General features: G+C 51.7%; 2 protein-coding genes across 4 annotated transcripts in view; one reads left to right on the top strand and one right to left on the bottom strand.

Annotated features, from left to right (window-relative positions):
- Gnaz (G protein subunit alpha z) overlaps positions 1–15561 on the top strand; it is a 50554-nt gene extending 34993 nt beyond the window's left edge. For both annotated transcript variants that reach the window (XM_041656321.1, XM_041656320.1), the window contains exon 3: positions 13627–15561. In XM_041656321.1, coding sequence (XP_041512255.1) covers positions 13627–13971 — 345 coding nt within the window. In that variant the 3' untranslated portion in view covers positions 13972–15561. The remainder of the gene's footprint in view (positions 1–13626) is intronic.
- The window catches only part of Rsph14 (radial spoke head 14 homolog), a 75331-nt gene that overhangs the window by 44500 nt on the left and 13784 nt on the right, over positions 1–17047 (bottom strand). The gene's annotated exons all lie outside the window — the stretch shown is intronic.

The following is a 17047-nucleotide window of genomic DNA, read 5'->3' as shown; positions in this document are numbered from 1 at the left end:
TGTTTTGTTAATTACTGCTCGTGGCCTAATGACCTACTCTGTGGTTCTTAAAATATTCCAGAAGGTGGCAGCCTGCGATATAATCATGACATCCTAAGGCATGGCCTTAAGACCAAGCCTTGATCACTATCCAGAAAGCCAAGAGTCTGACTTCAGGCCGGGCGGTGGTGGCGCACGCCTTTAATCCCAGCACTCGGGAGGCAGAGGCAGGCGGATCTCTGTGAGTTCGAGACCAGCCTGGTCTACAGAGCTAAGAGCTAGTTCCAGGACAGGCTCCAAAACCACAGAGAAACCCTGTCTCGAAAAACCAAAAAAAAAAAAAAAAAAAAAAAAGAGTCTGACTTCAGGGTTGGCCCAGGTACCTTTCCTGAGGACTGCGGCCCAGAGAAAAAACAAAACAGATAGCGTAGGAGCCCTTGATCTATGACAGTCCCTGCCACTGTAAACACTGGGGGGTGACCCTACCATGCATCAGAATTCCTGCACGACCTGGCTTCTCTGCCTATGTGTGGACTAAATCATTGGCTAGGAATGTGTAAGTTGTTTCCTCTTCTAGAGCAAGAAATCAGGAAAGGCAGGAAGCCTTGTCCTTGGTACTTCCATCCTGCTGTGTGCTCTGGAGGTTCCTCTGAAAAGACAGCTTTAAAGCTGAGGTCTCCTAAAGGAGTGTAGGAGCCAGACAGGTCCAGGACACCATGGGAAGGCTCACACAGTCAACTAACCTAAGCTCATAGGAGCTCGTGGAGACTGAACCGACAACCAGGGAGCCTGCCTGGGACTGACCGTGTGTGTGTGTGTGTGTGTGTGTGTGTGTGTGTGTGTGTATTCAGTTGTGTAGCTTGGTCCTCTTATGGGACTCCTAACAGTGGGAACAGGGGTTGTCTCTTGACTCTTTTACTGACTTTTGGGACCATGCTCCTCATACTCATAAGGTCTTGCCCAGCCTTAACACATAGGAAGGTGCTTAGTCTTACTGCAACTTGATATGCCATGTTTTGTTGATACTCTCAGAGCCTTGCCCTTTCCTGGATGGAGATGAAAGAAGAGGAAATTGGGGGATGGAGTTATGAGATGTGGAGGAGAAGAACTTGGAGGGGAGAATATGGAAGGCTGTGGCCAGGATAGATGAATTTAAGAAAAATAAATAAATTGAGGTCTCCTACCAACTCATTGTCCCTAGAGCTAGGCAGCTGCTGCATTCAGGGCAGGATACTGTCGGCTCCTCAGCACACATAGTAATGGATGCTGGAGTCAGGAGCAAACATCCCAGGTTCCAGGCCCCTGTTCTATTACCAGAGACTCAGAGAGTAAGTTACGTCTGGCTTCTGTGACTGCCTTATACGTTCTTCTCAAAGAAGCCCTCTCACCTTAACTCGAGTTTTAGACAGAGCTGAGCTTGCTACAGCATCTCCCCCCTCCCCCAGTATCCTACAGGTGACATCAGGTGACGACCTAAGTACTCTTTCTTTTCTTATAAAGGGTGAGCATTGCTGAAATCCATCCTGTAGGCCATAAGCAGACATTCCCCACTGGGATCTGTCTTTATCCCCAGTTCCCTTTGTTCCTCAAAGGAATGGCCCAGTCCTGCCGTGAAGGATTTTACAAGCTTTGGGGGTCTCTGCAGCTGAGCATGTACCTGCGGAACAGTCCAGGTGGTGTGTTGAACTTTAAGTCCCAAGGGTCCCCTAGAGAGCAAACAGGAGGACTTCACGCACTAGTTTGCTTCAAAGGCCTGTATCTGAATCCACAGTCCCCAGACTATAAGATATTTGCTTCCTGGTGGCCATTAACTTCCTGCTAGTGACTGGCGGGGATAAGGGTGGTGTCTTATATCCAGTCAGCAAGATTTAGTACAGAAGCCAAGAGGAGACTGATTCTTAATTCAGTAGAAACAAAGGCAGACTAGGACTCCTGCCAGGAAGGAGAACCCGTAAGCTGGAACAGGAGCCATAGCCGGAGTTCTGCCCCCACCTCCACTCGACACTTCTGGCCTGCTGGGCATGGACAGTGAACAGGACTCGGTGCTTCAACTTCCCCCAGAGTCAGTGTGCCTAGCATCTTGTAGTTTTCTGTTCCAGTCTTAGGAGTCTTAGAACATTCCTGAATCACAACCTCTGGGTATATGATGCCCACAGCCCATGCCATACTGTGGGATTTTTCCTCCCCTGGGAATTGAACCAACAGCTGTCAAGAAAGAAAGTATCACCAGGCCCTGAAAACTCATCTGTCATTGCTTCCGAGATCCATTCAAAACAAAAGGTAGAATAGGATGGCTTATGGGGTGCTAGGCCTGCTGCTGAGGAGACCACTGACTAAACAGGGCAATGGCTGATGGTTCCACTCATGCCCCTAGAGAGCTCTATTGGGTAAGTTAAAGAAACAAACTAACAACAAATAGACAGATACCTTAGGCACCTCTCTCTAGCTAACACTGGGGCCTACAGGCTGATAGGGCTGTAGCCTGGCAGTCATCCTACTGTGTCGTGTGGCCACCTGTGTTCATCTGGATGGCCCAGGTCCAGGCTGGCCTCCCAAGCCCCTCATCCAACTCCACATGATACATCATGGGATCTAGGGCAGTCATGTGGTACATCCTGGGCTCTGAGCTCTCCATGCAGAAGGATGTTGAGAGAGATCTGCGGGGTTTTACTGGGGACAAAATAAATAGAAACAGAAGGGCAGTAGCCGTGAGCAGATGGCACAGAGCCTGCTCCGGGTCGTATCCCGGAACACCGCTGATGCAGCCTGTGAGCCCCTAGCCCAGCAGGGGGCAGCCCCCACCACACAGATGAAGAAACTTGGGTTCCAAGCACAGATATTTCCCTGGCTGCAAAATTGGGGACCTCCGAATCTATAGGTCCCAATGAGGACCTTCACAGCCCCTTCCCTACCTAGAAACTGTGCAGGATTAGATGGTGGCTTCTATTGTTACAATCTAGGGTCACGCCAGCCCCCTCCACATTATATGGGTAAACAGGAGGTGGCCGGAGGCTCTCCGGCTACGTGAGGCAGGAAGGAGTAGTACCTGCTGTTCCTGGCAGTTTCGGGACGAGCGTGTCCATGTTATTAGAGCCTGGGGTATAGCCTTACCCACAGCTCTTATCTTGTTTAAACAGTCTTTGCTGTTTGAAGTGGCAGGCCTGGCGTGTACTGTTTCTGTGATATTGCACTTGTCGCTGGGCACTTGGAGGGACACGGGTAAGCAGAGGTTGACTTCTGAACTTGCTTGGATCATACCCCTGCCCCAACCTTCAACCCAGAGAAATCTCATTTGTTGCCAAGCGGAGAGCTTCTCCCAAAGTACTCTGTAAACTAGGTAGGTCTCCCCTAGTGTGTCTAGGTGATAACCAGCCAGCCCTTGGTGGAAGAGACAGCAGCAGGGAGAAGAGAGGGTGACAACAGCAGAGGGGACTGGACGAGAATAGACCTGAGGAAAGGGTGAACAGTAGCGTAGCACAGTTAATAAAAACCCAGTGACAGGAATTGGCCTTCAGCCTGAAGGTCAGAAAAGCTAAACAGCCAGCCATTGGCTCTTACCTCTTCCTTAGTCTGAAATGGCGATCCTGCCTCCAGGAATCTCAGAATGAGACTGTGAGTAAGAGCTGTCTCTTTCCCCTCTCCCCCCGTCTTATATTCCTCTCTATTTCTGGGAACAAAGGCTTGCATCACTACCACCCGGTTTCTTTGGCAAACTAGTGTGACTACTGGGATTAAAGGTGTGGTCACCACTGCCTGGTCTGTAAGGCTGACCAGTGGGGCTGTTTTGCTCTCTGATCTTCAGGCAAGCTTGATTTATTAAAATACAAATGAAATATCACCACACACTAGACATCCAGAATGTTTGCTTTACGAGTTGTAGCCACCCTCCTGGCTAACCCTCCTGTGCCACTGGATCAGAGTGGCTTCTGCATGTTCAGGGCTATCTGCATGCAGGTGGAGGCTGCAAGCTGGGTTTGGGTCTCTGCTCCGTACAGGTTTATAATCAGGATGCACAGGACCCCCAGCAAGAGGAGCACAGACACAGAGTAGGACCTTGAGCATCTGTACTCAGAGCCCAGGGGATTGACCAGAGAGGGCTAATTTCACAAATACAAAACCCAAGACTTCGCCTGCCAAGATACGGGATCCGATGGTTCCCAGTCATGTTAAAGCTGAGTACCTCACCCAACGCCTTTCTAGGCTCGTACCGACCAACCCTCTGAGCATCAGAGCTGTAGTTACATATGATGCAGGCCACCTGTCACTGCTACAGGCCGGAAGCCCCAGTCATACTCCTTCAAAGCCTCATTTGGATACCTGCCACCTCCCCCAAACACAGCCTAGGCATCCTCACAGAAGTTTTGGGGCTCTTCCCTATACCACCCTGGTCATCTGTACCCTATACCAAAGAACAGGGGCACAAAGTGGGCAGCCAGGCCCCCAAGCTTCCGTTCACCCTAGCATACCCTCATCCTCACCTGCAGCAGAGTTGCTGCTCCCCGTGCCATCTGGCCCTGTCTGAAGATGGCCCCAAGTTGAGGACAGCAGGTCCCGTGACGGTCAGTCATGAATGTGAGTGGACGATGAGCATGAACAAGAATATGGCCCAAACGGTGCTAAAAGCATCCTGGTGCTAAGAGGTTGAAGCTAGAGACCTGTAGAAACTTCAGGGGTGGACTCAGTGAGGCAGCCAGCTGTCTGCATCCAGAGGATGAGCCGTATGTGCAGAAAGACATGGCCAAGGCTACTTCTGGGGAAAGTGGGCACATGGAGGCAGCAGGAAATGTGTGGACCAGAGATGGAAGCCCCTGGAGGATGCTCGCAAGGCACACACAGGAAGGTGGGTCCCCACCAGAGACTCTCCTTATCCCGATAGCTCAGACTCCCGAGTGGTCATGTCCACACTGCTGCCCCAGCCGGGACATGGTCCTCGGTGCTACCATCTAGCTGGCCACGCTCCACATTTGTTTCCTGTCTTTCTGGACAGCTGGAAGGACTCGGTTCTCTGAAGTTGATTTTGCTTATTGCTGCTGTCTGTCCCCCAAGCAGGGACTAACACAGGCTCCTCCCCATAGAGCACTCCAAGCCCTAAAGTGAAAGTCAAGCAGAAGCGTGCTCATAAACGGAATATTGAACTGAATGGAGGGACCTGAAATTTAAGGGTAGGTGGGGCCTCTACTTGGGAGACCAGTGGCAGATTCCAGAGACAAAATAAGGTAGTGTGTGGAGCCAAGCAAGTGGTGGGCCAGCTAAAAGGGAATAGGGCTGTGAGCCAGGCCCTCGGAGCCAGAACAGTAGGCTGGGTTGTGCCATCTGCTTCCGTACCCTGAGCACCCACGGAGCTGTAAGGCCCAGGTTGGGTGAGGAGGTGAGGTGGATGAACAGTTGTGTGGAAGTGGCCATCCTGAGGGAGAGGGCTCTGAACACAAGTAGGAGCCAGCACGCTGTAGACAGGAGCCCTACCTCAGCTCCAGTCCACCCCTTGCACCTGCGCTGCTCCTGTCTGGTCCTGTCCTGTTCCCACAGACAGGCTCCAGTGCAGCAGGGCTCACTGAATCCTTAGCCTCCCTAATCCAATTCTCCAGGTGTAAATTTGCAGGAAAAGGAAGAGTGCTAGCTAACCAGATTGGACTGGAAATAAGTCCCCAGGCATCTTCTCTGTCTCCAGAAACGTCCCAAGTTCCCCCTGAGGCCAATATCCATGACCAAGCCTGAGGTGATCCAGTCTATCCAGGATTCTCCTTGGTGCTGGACGGTGGGCTGAGCTGAGGTGGAGGTTGGTTATGGCTATGAACTAGGATTGCTTCAAGGATCGCCACCCTGACTCCTCTCCCTGGGCCTGGAGCTCTGTCTCACTTTTCTGATGTGAATGGAGGGTGAGCCTCCTCATTAGGAAGCCTCCCCACCCATAGATACTCCTGTTAGGAGCACGTCACCAGGGGAACCTTCCATCTTAACGACCTACTGGCCTGTTTCTCGGGCCAGATTAAGCCAGGAGATCTCTCTCAAAAAGATCAAGGGAGAACCAGGTCCCCCAACTCCCCAAGGCTCACCTTCTACTATTACCCCTAAGTGGATATATTGGGCTAAGATGTGCAGCCTCCGCCCGTCTTTGGTCTTTATTGCTGTGTGAGAAGGAGGGTGGAGGCGTCCTCTCCAGTTGTCATGGAAACAGCAATGCATCTACTGAGCGGCTAAGTGCTAAACTGCACAGAGGGAGGGGCATCTGGCCCTGTGTGACAGCTGCTGTTACCACCTCCCAGCAGTTCGGTGCCGAGAAAGACCCAAGGGGCTGCCACACTCTCGAATGTGGCTGGCGTGCCCAGTCTGCCCGGGAGCCTCCCTGTGAGCAGCAGGGCCAGAGGCACGGCCGCCCTGTCTCTGGGAGGGTTAGTTGGCATCCCATTCAGGCACTGGGGTAAGTATATGGGCTCTGCCCACTGGGAGCCACTTCACTGAGAAGACAGGATGGCATGGGGAAGCCAGCAGCCAGTAGTTGGCATTGTCTGGGGAGAACCAAGCATCTGGTCCCTAGGCAGATGACTGATGCCTCCCCAGCCGCATCCTACTGCCAGGAAGCAATCCATGATGCCTGCTTAGGTTTCAGCTGACTTTCCCTCCGCGTCTCTCACCTCGCTTCTCGTGGTTTCTAAGCTCCTTGAGGCCACCAGAGCTTGGATAGTAACCTCCCCCATGGCTCTAAAGCAGGGGAGAGTGACAGAGCCAGCCAGCTACCAAACAGGAAATGCAGCCACACACCTTCAGACCATCTAGTAATTGAATGCACTGGACTTGGTGTAGTCTATCAGTGAAAGGAGACCCTGGCACCCTGCAAAGTCTCAAAGGCCTGGGGCAGGGCCGAGCTGGCAAGCCTGGCTACTTAAGGGGTAGCATGGGGCCTGGAGATAGGTCTCAGAGGTGAAGGTGAAGGGTTTAGTGCCCAGCCCAGGACCACTTATCAGAAACACGATCCATTCAGGTCACTTGAGGGTCCAAGGCGGGTACGCTATTTCCCTAAGGCAGGAACTATGGTCTGGAATGTAGGAAGTTATGAACTCAGAGTCTCGCTGAAGACCGAGGGAAATGTGGCTCAGAGCACTTACCTAACATGGACATACAGGTCCTCTGCTCCCAGAAACCAGCAGAGTCATGCCCGACAGAAGCTTCTCAGCGACTGGTCTTAGTGACAGTCCCTATAATGGTCCCAGGTCCCAACAGCAGTGAGCTGTTTGGGATCTAACCTGGTCATTTCCAAACCAGAGGCTTCTGATCATGAGCATGGCAGATGCTGGCAGTGCCTCAGTTTCTTTCCCTGTGGCTACAATAAAATACTCTGATAAGAGCAACCAAACGGGAGGAAGAGTTTTGTTTGGCTTAGAGTTCCCAGGGGACACAGTCTACCACGGTGGGGCCATGGCAGAGGAGATGTGACAGCAAGCAGGGAAGGTGTGGTGCCAGGAGCTCCGGCTGGCTGATCGCACTGCATCCACATCCAGGAAGCAAAGTATAAAGAGGAAGTAGAGGGAGGCCCACCCCTAGTGATCCACTTCCTCCACCAAGGCTCCATTTTGTATGGTTTGACAGCCTTCCAAAACAGCACAACTAGCTGGGGACCAAGTTTCAAACACCTGAGCCTGTGGAGACATTGCACACCAAAACCACAAGACAGACATGGCCAAGCACCCTGGAGATCGCAGCATAGGCTAGAGGCTAAGTGGGCCCTAGAAAAGAGAAGAAACTGAACACGTGCAGATTGGGAGCACACAGCAGCCAGAATGGCTTGAACAGGAGCCTAGTAGAGGGGTCTCGAGAGGTCCAACAGAACCAAACCCTGAAGCGTGCACATCTGTTTGGGGAGAACTTGAGACACTGGAGTAGGCAAACACGCAGAGTCCCAGAGAGAATGGTACTGTTTCTAGTACCGACTGGGGGTGGGTCCTAGAGGAATGACCACGGGACATACCTGAGCATCAAGCCTAGCTACCTCCTTCCTTAACTGCGCTAGTAGGACCTCCATTAGAGGGGCTATTCCTTGGGTCAGAGGATGAGAACAGCTTTGTGCCTTTTAACTGAGACCTTTTTCAGTGCATGGTTTTGGGGGTTGAAGTCTTTTATTTTTCTTTAGACAGAGTTTCGCTATGTAGTCCAGGCTGACCTCAAACTGGCAGTCCCGCTTCCCAAGGGCTGGGTATCTTTTCAATTCGAAGAGAAAACTAAAGTCCAGAGGCTTGGCAGAAAACATGGTTGTTCATCTTGAAAACTCTTAGCTAGGGTTTCTATTGCTACAACAAAACACCATAACCAGAAAGCAAGTTGAGAAGGAAAGGGTTTATTTGGCTTCCACTTCCAGATCATAGTCCATCACTGGAGACAGTCAGAACAGGAACTTAGGCAGGACAGGAACCTGGAGACAGGAGCTGAAGCAGAGGCCGTGGAAGGGAGCTGTTTTCTGGCTTGCTTCCTCTGTCTTGCTCAGCCTACTTTCTTTAAGAACCCAAGACCACCAGCCCAGGGATGACACCACACCACCATGGGCTGGGCCCTCCCCCATTGATCACTAATTGAAAAATTGCCTTACAGCTGGATCTCGTGGAGGCATTTCCTTGACTGAGGCTCCCTCCTCTCTGATGGCTCTAGCTTGTGTCAAGTTGACACACAAAGCCAGGCGGTACAAGAACTTTATGACTCTGAGAGCAAAGCTGCTCCTTATTTCATGTGGAAGGAAGGCAGTGGTCACCGCAAGCCCCACACTGGGCCTGTGTGGTGAGGTGTCTGGCCAGGCACATCTGGGCATGTGCCAAGGGGAAAACAAAGGCCTCTGACGTAGGTGAGGGACTTGGGTCCCACATGAACTCTGGGTTATGTGTGCATGTGTATTTGATTTAAAAAACAAAACAAACAAACAAACAAAAAAACCTCGTTGGGAGCTGCTGGGCTCAACCTCTTAGCATGGGTGTGAGGCGCTGACAAGCCAGCATCCTGCCCATAGTGACAAGGGACAGAGTGGTGTCCTGAGTGGTAGGGCTGGCCCATGTGGGCCAATGGGAGTTCTGGGAACACTTTAACTCAGAGGTAGCAGCAGAGTGGGAGAATGCCCATTATGAAGGTCCAGATATTACCCTTAGAAGCTCAGTCAGGATCCAGAGAGGCTACAGAAGGAGGCTATTAAAAATGAGCCCCAGACTTCGTATGCATAACCAGGGACATCTGCCACTGTGTGTCACCAGATGTGCAGAAAGGGAACCAAATGGCTAACCTGGCACAAACACCCTGGCGGCTGGCCTCCTTGAAGAATCATTCTAGCCAGTCCTGGTTTGGCTACCATAGGTGCCAGCCCCTGGAGGCTATCTGGGGAAGAAGACCCCTGGATTCTCAGGCCAACATGCTTGAAGGTCCTTAGGAATGTGCCACAAGCTCTCTTCCACCCCTGTGTAAGAAATCCAAATGCAGGGAAGCACCACCCTGGGATAAAAGAGGTTATGTGGCATTGAGTAGATACAAAGCTATCTAAACATGTTACAAATGCCCAAGGTACAGCTACAACCCCTCTGGGGACTGTTACGAGCCTCGATGTGGCTAACATGACTTGATACAAATCACTGGTTCCCACCGCTAAGCAGCAAGATTCCCACATTCCCACATTGCACAGGCTTCTGTCAGAATCATATGCTCTGTGTTATTTATATAAACGAATGTTTCAGATGAACCCCAGCCTCCTAGAAAATGTCAGTTTCTGTAGTGAAAGAGCCCTTCAGAGAGCTGAGTGGCCAAGGCCTGACTGGCCTCATGGCAACAACTGACCACAGCATGGCCACCCTGGCTGCACCATTAGTGGCTGGAGAGGTAAAGGTAAGGGGGGTGTCCTGCCAGGAGAGAATATTATGGTTCTTAACCAAGCTCTGGCAAGTCAATACCACCCTAGGGCTTGGTCCCTGTGTGAAAACAAAGGTTCCCCATAGCCACTTCCACCCTAGCAAGTGGACTGTGGCCTTGCTTGCTTGCAGCTCCTCAGATTCCAGGAGCAAAAGAAAACATGTTGGGCTAGTGGAGTCGTGGCTACCAGCCTAGGGGCACAGTAGAAGTCCCCACCATATTACCTCTGGAAGCAGCTATGACCCATGAAGCCGAGCAGATGGAAACAGAGAACAGGCAGGAGAGAGACTCCACAGACTGACTAGGGCACAAGCCAGATGTGGTTAGGAAGGAAGGCAGCAGCCTCCTAAAAGAAGGGGCCTGAGGCGACGCCCTCCAAGAAAAGTAGACTAGGGCTGGAGAGATGGCTCAGCAGTTAAGAGCATCGCCTGCTTTTCCAAAAGTCCTGAGTTCAATTCCCAGCAACCACATGGTGGCTCACAGCCATCTGTAATAAGGTCTGGTGCCCTCTTCTGGCCTTCAGGCATACACACAGACAGACTATTGTATACATAATAAATAAATAAATATTTTAGAAAAAAAAGAAAAGTAGACTATGCATGGATGAGAGGCTGCCGTGATGGAGCTGGGAGGCCAGGCCGAAGGCCAGCTTCAGCCCACCCGCTCTCACCCCTGCACTGCCTGCCTTCTGCAGTTACAGCCTGGGATATCATAGCTCTTCCGATGGTGGTGATTTGAGGCAGCAGGGTGCCACTGTGCACACAAGTCTCCAAGAGTGTGGCTACCACTGTGAAACTGGCCCTAAGGGCATTGAACTCATTGGTAGGCACCACGCAGAGCTCCCACCATCACCCCCAAAGTTGTTAGACACCCACCCACCCCCCGCCGTCCCCGGCCACTGGATCCTCTGGTCAGCTTCATTTGGACAGGGTCCTGATTGTGATCGCCTGCCGTTCTTTTGTCTTACCTCTGCCACGGGGCCACAGGCAGTCACAGCCTCTTGTCTAGGGACAGAGTCAGGCAGGATGCGGTACCTGCCCCATTTGCCGGGCCCTCACACTGAGAGGTCGTGAGCTGGAGCTGCTCTGATCATGCTGGGCTTTCTAACTGACCATCTTGATTGGCTCCCAAGGCAGTTCCGCACATCCACTTTACAGAACTTTGGTGCTCACATACCGACAACACACCCAGCACTGAGACTCTCTGGAGGACAGAAGGAAGTGGCTAGCTCGGGAAGTGCCATCGCTCTGAAGCCCCATGTCTCCGTGGGCCCACAGGCCAAATGCACTGCTGTTTTCCCTGCAGGCTTTTCTGATCCCTACTGGGAAGGTACCAAGAGATGGGGCCGTGGAGACAAGTGTTATTGGAGGCACATCATCTCCCAAGGGACTGATGAATGGTAGTCAGTGTGGCTCTGTAGTCCTCAAAAAATAGAGGGGTCACCAGGAAACCTGAGCTTGAACCCGCAGCAGAGCAAGAGGCGCCTGAGATAAAGGGAGATCCTGAGCTTCCTAGACACCTAGTCCTACCCCTTCCGCCGCCTGCCACCCTGTGAGCCAGGTGCCTGGGTTCCATGATGTCCTGAGTCATAGGTGCAAGGCTTAGTCCTGCAGGGTCCCCAGAGTCTGAGAAGCACCAGCGGGGAAGTGGTTCAGACAGCTGGGGTGGAAAGTGCACACAGAAGCTGGGGCAGTCTCAGGGATGGTCTTTGGGCCCTACCTGCTGCTACCTCTAAAGGTCTCTGCAACTGAGCTCTTCCGGCAGACGCTGTCCTAAGAGGACTGACCTCTGGCCAGCAATTGTGTGTCAATCATTACAGCCCCTTTACATGGTCCTCCTGCCCCTCTAAGCCACATCCCACTTTCTGAACACCCCTGGGCTGACCTGGGTCCAAGAACCACTTCTTCCGTCATCACAGTTGACCCATCAGGGCTAAGGGAACCCCCTACTCTATGATTCCAATCCCCCTTACAGGCCAGAAGAAGCCAGAATCCCTATCAAGGCTCACAACTCTGAGACTTCCTCCGTCTAGCAGGAGAGTCATGGCCCCGTGCACTCGGGACATGCTCAGCAAGCCTGCTCGATGAACTGAAGAATATGTGCTAATAGCCATATCTGATACAGAATTTGGAGTCAGAAGCAAAAGCCCCAATTATGACATCATTTCTATGAGAAGTGACAGCTCCGTCCCCACAGTCATCTGTACGCTGCATTTTCCAGGAATCCATTAGAGCTAATTGTTCTCCCAGTGGGATGTACCATCCCTAGACCACCACCCACTGATCTCACTTTGAGAACATCACATCCAGGCCTGGTTCTCTTGTGTGTCGCAGGGCTTAGGACCCTGCTTACTGTTTCTCAGTGGAAGACTCAGTTTAGACCATGCCAAAACCTGGGATTACTCGCTTTTCAGAGTTTCTTCTGTATTGATTATATCAACACCAAACAAGCGATTTGCAAAACATAGTCTTCCAGGTAGACAAGTCTCAGGATGATGACAGGTACCTTTGTACGCCCTCCTCATTCTGCATATCTGCTTCCTCCAGCAGAGGCACTGCCAAAAAACCTCTGCCTCGGAGAACACGGGGTCTGTAAAACTGGTTTCTATGTGATGCCCTGAAACTCTGCCCCCAGCCTACTTCCTTGCACAGGACTGCAAGCCCACAGCTCCTGGTGAGGGACTTGGAGCACATCTCCTACCTCTCCCTGCCTCAGTTTCTCCATCAGTAGGCAGCACCTTGGCCCAGAAGCACCATCGTTGTCACCATAATCACTGGGGATGCTGCTGATGCCCTGTGTGCACCTTGTCGGTGCCAGGCTCACTCACTCACTGGGACCTCAATTGATATCTAGGAGTTTGGCTTGTTCACTTTATCCTAAAGGGACGGTCAGCTTCCACCAGCAGTGATTCCAGGTATGGACAGTTATTCGCTTTAGAAATAAGATCTGTCCATGCCCTGGGGAGGCAGACATAACCCATATGCCCCAAAGTCACTATGCACATTACCTATTCTCAAAACGGGGAGAGGCGGGAGGGACAGCAAACAATGGAAGGGACCAGAGACCGTGCTCTGTCACTTGATCACAGCTCTGTCCCAGGATGTCACCCTCACTCTATGTATGTGCAAGCCTGCCTGGTCAGACAACATGGTCAGACACCCACTGCATGTGAGCCCATAAAGCCAGTGAGGGAGACGGGCAAGGGGCGGTGACCGCAACTGTTCCAGCTTACAGAAGCACAAACTGCCCCTCGGCAGGTGCCGCATGGCAGAATTAAGTTTTCAGGGGACTGCGTGAAACCCAGACTTGCGTTGAAGTAATAACTCCCCTTGGAAGACTTGAGCTTCTAAGTGTGGGTGTGGAGAGGTCCGGGAGCTAGCCCTGTTTGAAATGGGTCCTCAGACAGAATAAGTATGGAAGGGCCTGCATCCCTAGGGTGCAAGGAGGCTCGATTGGGCACTGCCTCGGCCCTCATGCCGCAGATGGAGGCCACTTGAGCATCATTGCCCAGAGGAGGTTTCCGGAAGGGGTAGAAAACCCCTAGGTACTTAGGAGGAAGTAGGCTGTCAGTTGTTGCTAAGGGAGATGGGTAAAGACTGATTTGAACTAAAGAGGGGGAGGACTCCTGGCGGAAGTATGATGCTGGGGGGAGGAGCCTAGAACTAGGCAGGCAGTCTCGGGAGCGCCTCCTGGCGGCGAGGCTGTGGGTCTAAGTTCTCTCTCTGCTCACTCACTGCAAGACTAACGCCAGCACTTCCCTCCTCACAACCCCAGAGCCGAATGGCGGAAAGCCTACGCCTGTTTGACTCCATCTGCAACAACAACTGGTTTATCAACACCTCTCTCATCCTCTTCCTGAACAAGAAGGACCTCCTGGCAGAGAAGATTCGGCGCATCCCGCTCAGTGTCTGTTTCCCAGAGTACAAGGGTCAGAACACGTATGAGGAGGCTGCGGTCTATATCCAGCGTCAGTTCGAGGACCTAAACCGCAACAAGGAAACCAAGGAAATCTACTCCCACTTCACCTGTGCCACCGACACCAGTAACATCCAGTTTGTTTTTGACGCGGTGACAGATGTCATTATACAGAACAATCTCAAGTACATTGGCCTTTGCTGAGGAGCCAGGCACAGCCCACTTGCCTGTGGTGAAACCCACGGGGTGTCATGCCCCAGCTCATGCTAGAGAGGCCCAACCCCAGGGGCAGAAAACAGGGGGCTTGAAGAATGTGTCCCCACCCCACCCCCAGCCTCTGCCTTCTTGGCCCCCACGTTTCCGCAAACATAAATATATTTGGATAGATTGCTAGGTAGGTAGACACACAGACACGCACACACGCACATCCGGAGATGGCAAAGTTCCCCAAAGTGTCGAGGTTTCCTCTTGAGCTGCTGTCACAAGTTCGTTCCAAGGCCATCTCGCCCCCTTCACTCTGCCTTCCTGAGTTGGCCCCACTCTGCATGGGGGTTCACATTGGACTGCCCGGGGGGAGAGGCTGCAGGACTGGGACCAGGTCCGGCCAGCTGTGCCCCTTGCCCGGAAGAAGGCCAGCTCATCAACTGAGCTCTGGACTGGGGACTATCACTGACCAGAAGGGAGGCCCAGAGCAGGGACTGTGTACCTTCCCTGCTAGCCAAACCCAGCTCAGCCACTCTGCACCACATGTGTCCAGTACCTCGGACCTGGGGAGAGAAGTGACTGGAAGAATCGGACCTCTGACCACTGGTGGCTCTTTTTAAACAGCTAAAATGTATGCAGCAAAAATTAACCCAGGAAAATGAGTGGCATCGTTTCTTTCAAACTAGGCCAGCTGGGTTTCCAGCTTCCCTTCTGCTGGTCTCATGTTTTATAAAAGGAAACCTGGTTTTTCTTCTCTGGCATCTTCGTTTTTTTGTTGTTTTTTTTTTAATTTTTATTTTTGGCCAAATTTTTATGTTTCGCAGAAAAAAAACCTATGGTTTCAGATGTGATTAAATATTCTTTTTTAAATGCAGATTTTCAAAACACGTTTTATTTCAGGTGTCCCTTTTGTGTCTGGCTTGCTGAGTATAGAAGTCATAGGACGATTCTGCTCCTCGGCTCCAAAGAATTGTGGGGCAAGTGGCACCCCGATGCCAGCCTCATGGGACACGTGTACATAAGCCTCTGCAGCGTCCTCTTGTAATTGGTGCCGTTTTCTGCTTTGTTTTTATTTAAGAAAAAAAAATAAATGTGATGTATTTACAGAAGGTTCTTTACCTAGGAGCGAATGAACAATAGCTAAATGTCTTGATATTTAAGGTGTAAATTATCCATGGTTTTGCCAAATGAAGGAAGGGGAGGCAAGAGATGCTACTTCCTGGCCCCAGATACTCCAAGCCTGAGGTAGGCTGGGAGCTGCTCAGACTCCTGTGAAGGCACAGCCAGAGTTGTGGCCTGAAGGAAGCCCTGCTGGTACCATGCATTCCAGGCTTTCTAGTCCCAGGGCCCACGGGCACTGGTCCTAAAAGAACCCTGGCTGTGCAGGAATCCAAAACCCCTGCTGCCAAGGGGGTGGCACCACTAGAGCCCTTGCCAAATCTTTCTCAACCCTTTGTTTGGTACCCATGAGTTCAAGGTCAATGTATAGAATCGCGGCCAAGGAGTTGGGATGTACAGCGGGAGAGAAGAGCTGATGAGCATATAAAAGTCAAAGATTGTCTACTTTAAGAAAATAAAATACCCTGAATGGAGCCAGACCTTGTTCCTGTGTGCTGTGTGTGGCTCGTGTGCAGATGACTAGGTGCCATCTAAAGCAGCTAGAGACACTTTCCACTGGGGTCTCTCCCACTCCCTCTCCACGTCTGTGTACCTGCACATCCTCCAGGGAGAACTCCAGACAGAGCCCTGAGTGTAGGACAGCCAGCATCCTCGCAAACATCTCAGACACAGATCTGGGTCTCTGGTTCACCTACCCTCCTACCTATGTGGGAATCTTCTTCACTTGTCCCCATGTCACCAACTGCAAGAACCCGGGGGGGTGGGGGGAGTTGTTTAAGGAGATAAAACGTTCAACTGTGCCGGGCGGTGGTGGTGCACGCCTTTAATACCAGCACTAGGGAAGCAGAGGCAGGTGGATCTTAGTGAGTTTGAGGCCAGCCTGGTCTACAAAGTGAGTTGCAGGACAGGCTCCAAAGCTATGCAGAGAAACCCTGTCTCAAAAAACAAAAAAAGAAGCCGGGCGATGGTGGCGCACGCCTTTAATCCCAGCACTCGGGAGGCAGAGGCAGGCGGATCTCTGTGAGTTCGAGGCCAGCCTGGTCTACAAGAGCTAGTTCCAGGACAGGAACCAAAAGCTACGGAGAAACCCTGTCTCGAAAAATCAAAAAAAAAAAAAAGAAAAAAAGAAAAAAAATGTTCAACTGTAAGTCACTGAGGCGTACTTTGTTCTTTTGATACCAACTGTGAAACAGAAAACTAATTTCACTGTGAGCATCTTTAACCTAAAAATACACAGCTGAAGGGAATACAGAAAGATCCGGCCTCCCTTGGTGTGTGCAGGGAGCGGAGGAGGCCTGACCCAGGAAACGGCGTTCCTCTGGAGCTCCATGAGCACTTTCTTGTGATCCCTCCCAACCCCTTAATGGGTAACTTGTCCTGTTGCTATGGCTAGTACTATGGTTAAAATAACCGAGAAAGGCAGCTTGAGGAAGGAGGGATTTACTTTGGCTCACAATTTGAGGTTCTAGGCCGTTGTGGCGGGGAAATCATAGCAGTAAGAGTGGCTGATGACGTTGTATCCATGGTCAGGAATATGAGTGTCCATTTGCCCCTTTGTGTTCTGCTTGGAACCCAGTGTGTGACGTGGCACTACCCTGAATCAAAGTGGGTCCTTCCCTCCTCTGTTTACCTAGTCTACATAATCCTTCACACACTTGTCCAGTGACTGAGCTAATCTCTCCTGCCCAGAGCCTTATCTGCTAGGAGAGTTGAGACCCTGTCAGGCTCACCAGCAGCACCAACCACCATATCCTCCCCAGACAGACCTCCATTCTGCGCTCCACGCTGGCCACTCTGGATGTCCACCACAGTTCACCTGTGACGGTTCTTCCTTCCTTCCCTCTTGCTCTCCCACCTCACAGTCCTGGGTGTTTCCATCCTTCAGGGTCCTCAGTCTGTCTGTAAATCTCTTCCCTCCCCATGTCCCTACCTTCCCATGCTCACCCACTCCAGGTCA

This window comes from Microtus oregoni, unplaced genomic scaffold (genome assembly GCF_018167655.1).
Source record: "Microtus oregoni isolate MIOR12 unplaced genomic scaffold, Mior012 000007F_ref0000211, whole genome shotgun sequence".
Taxonomy (NCBI): Eukaryota; Metazoa; Chordata; class Mammalia; order Rodentia; family Cricetidae; genus Microtus; species Microtus oregoni.
This window is presented reverse-complemented; position numbering and strand designations above follow the sequence as displayed.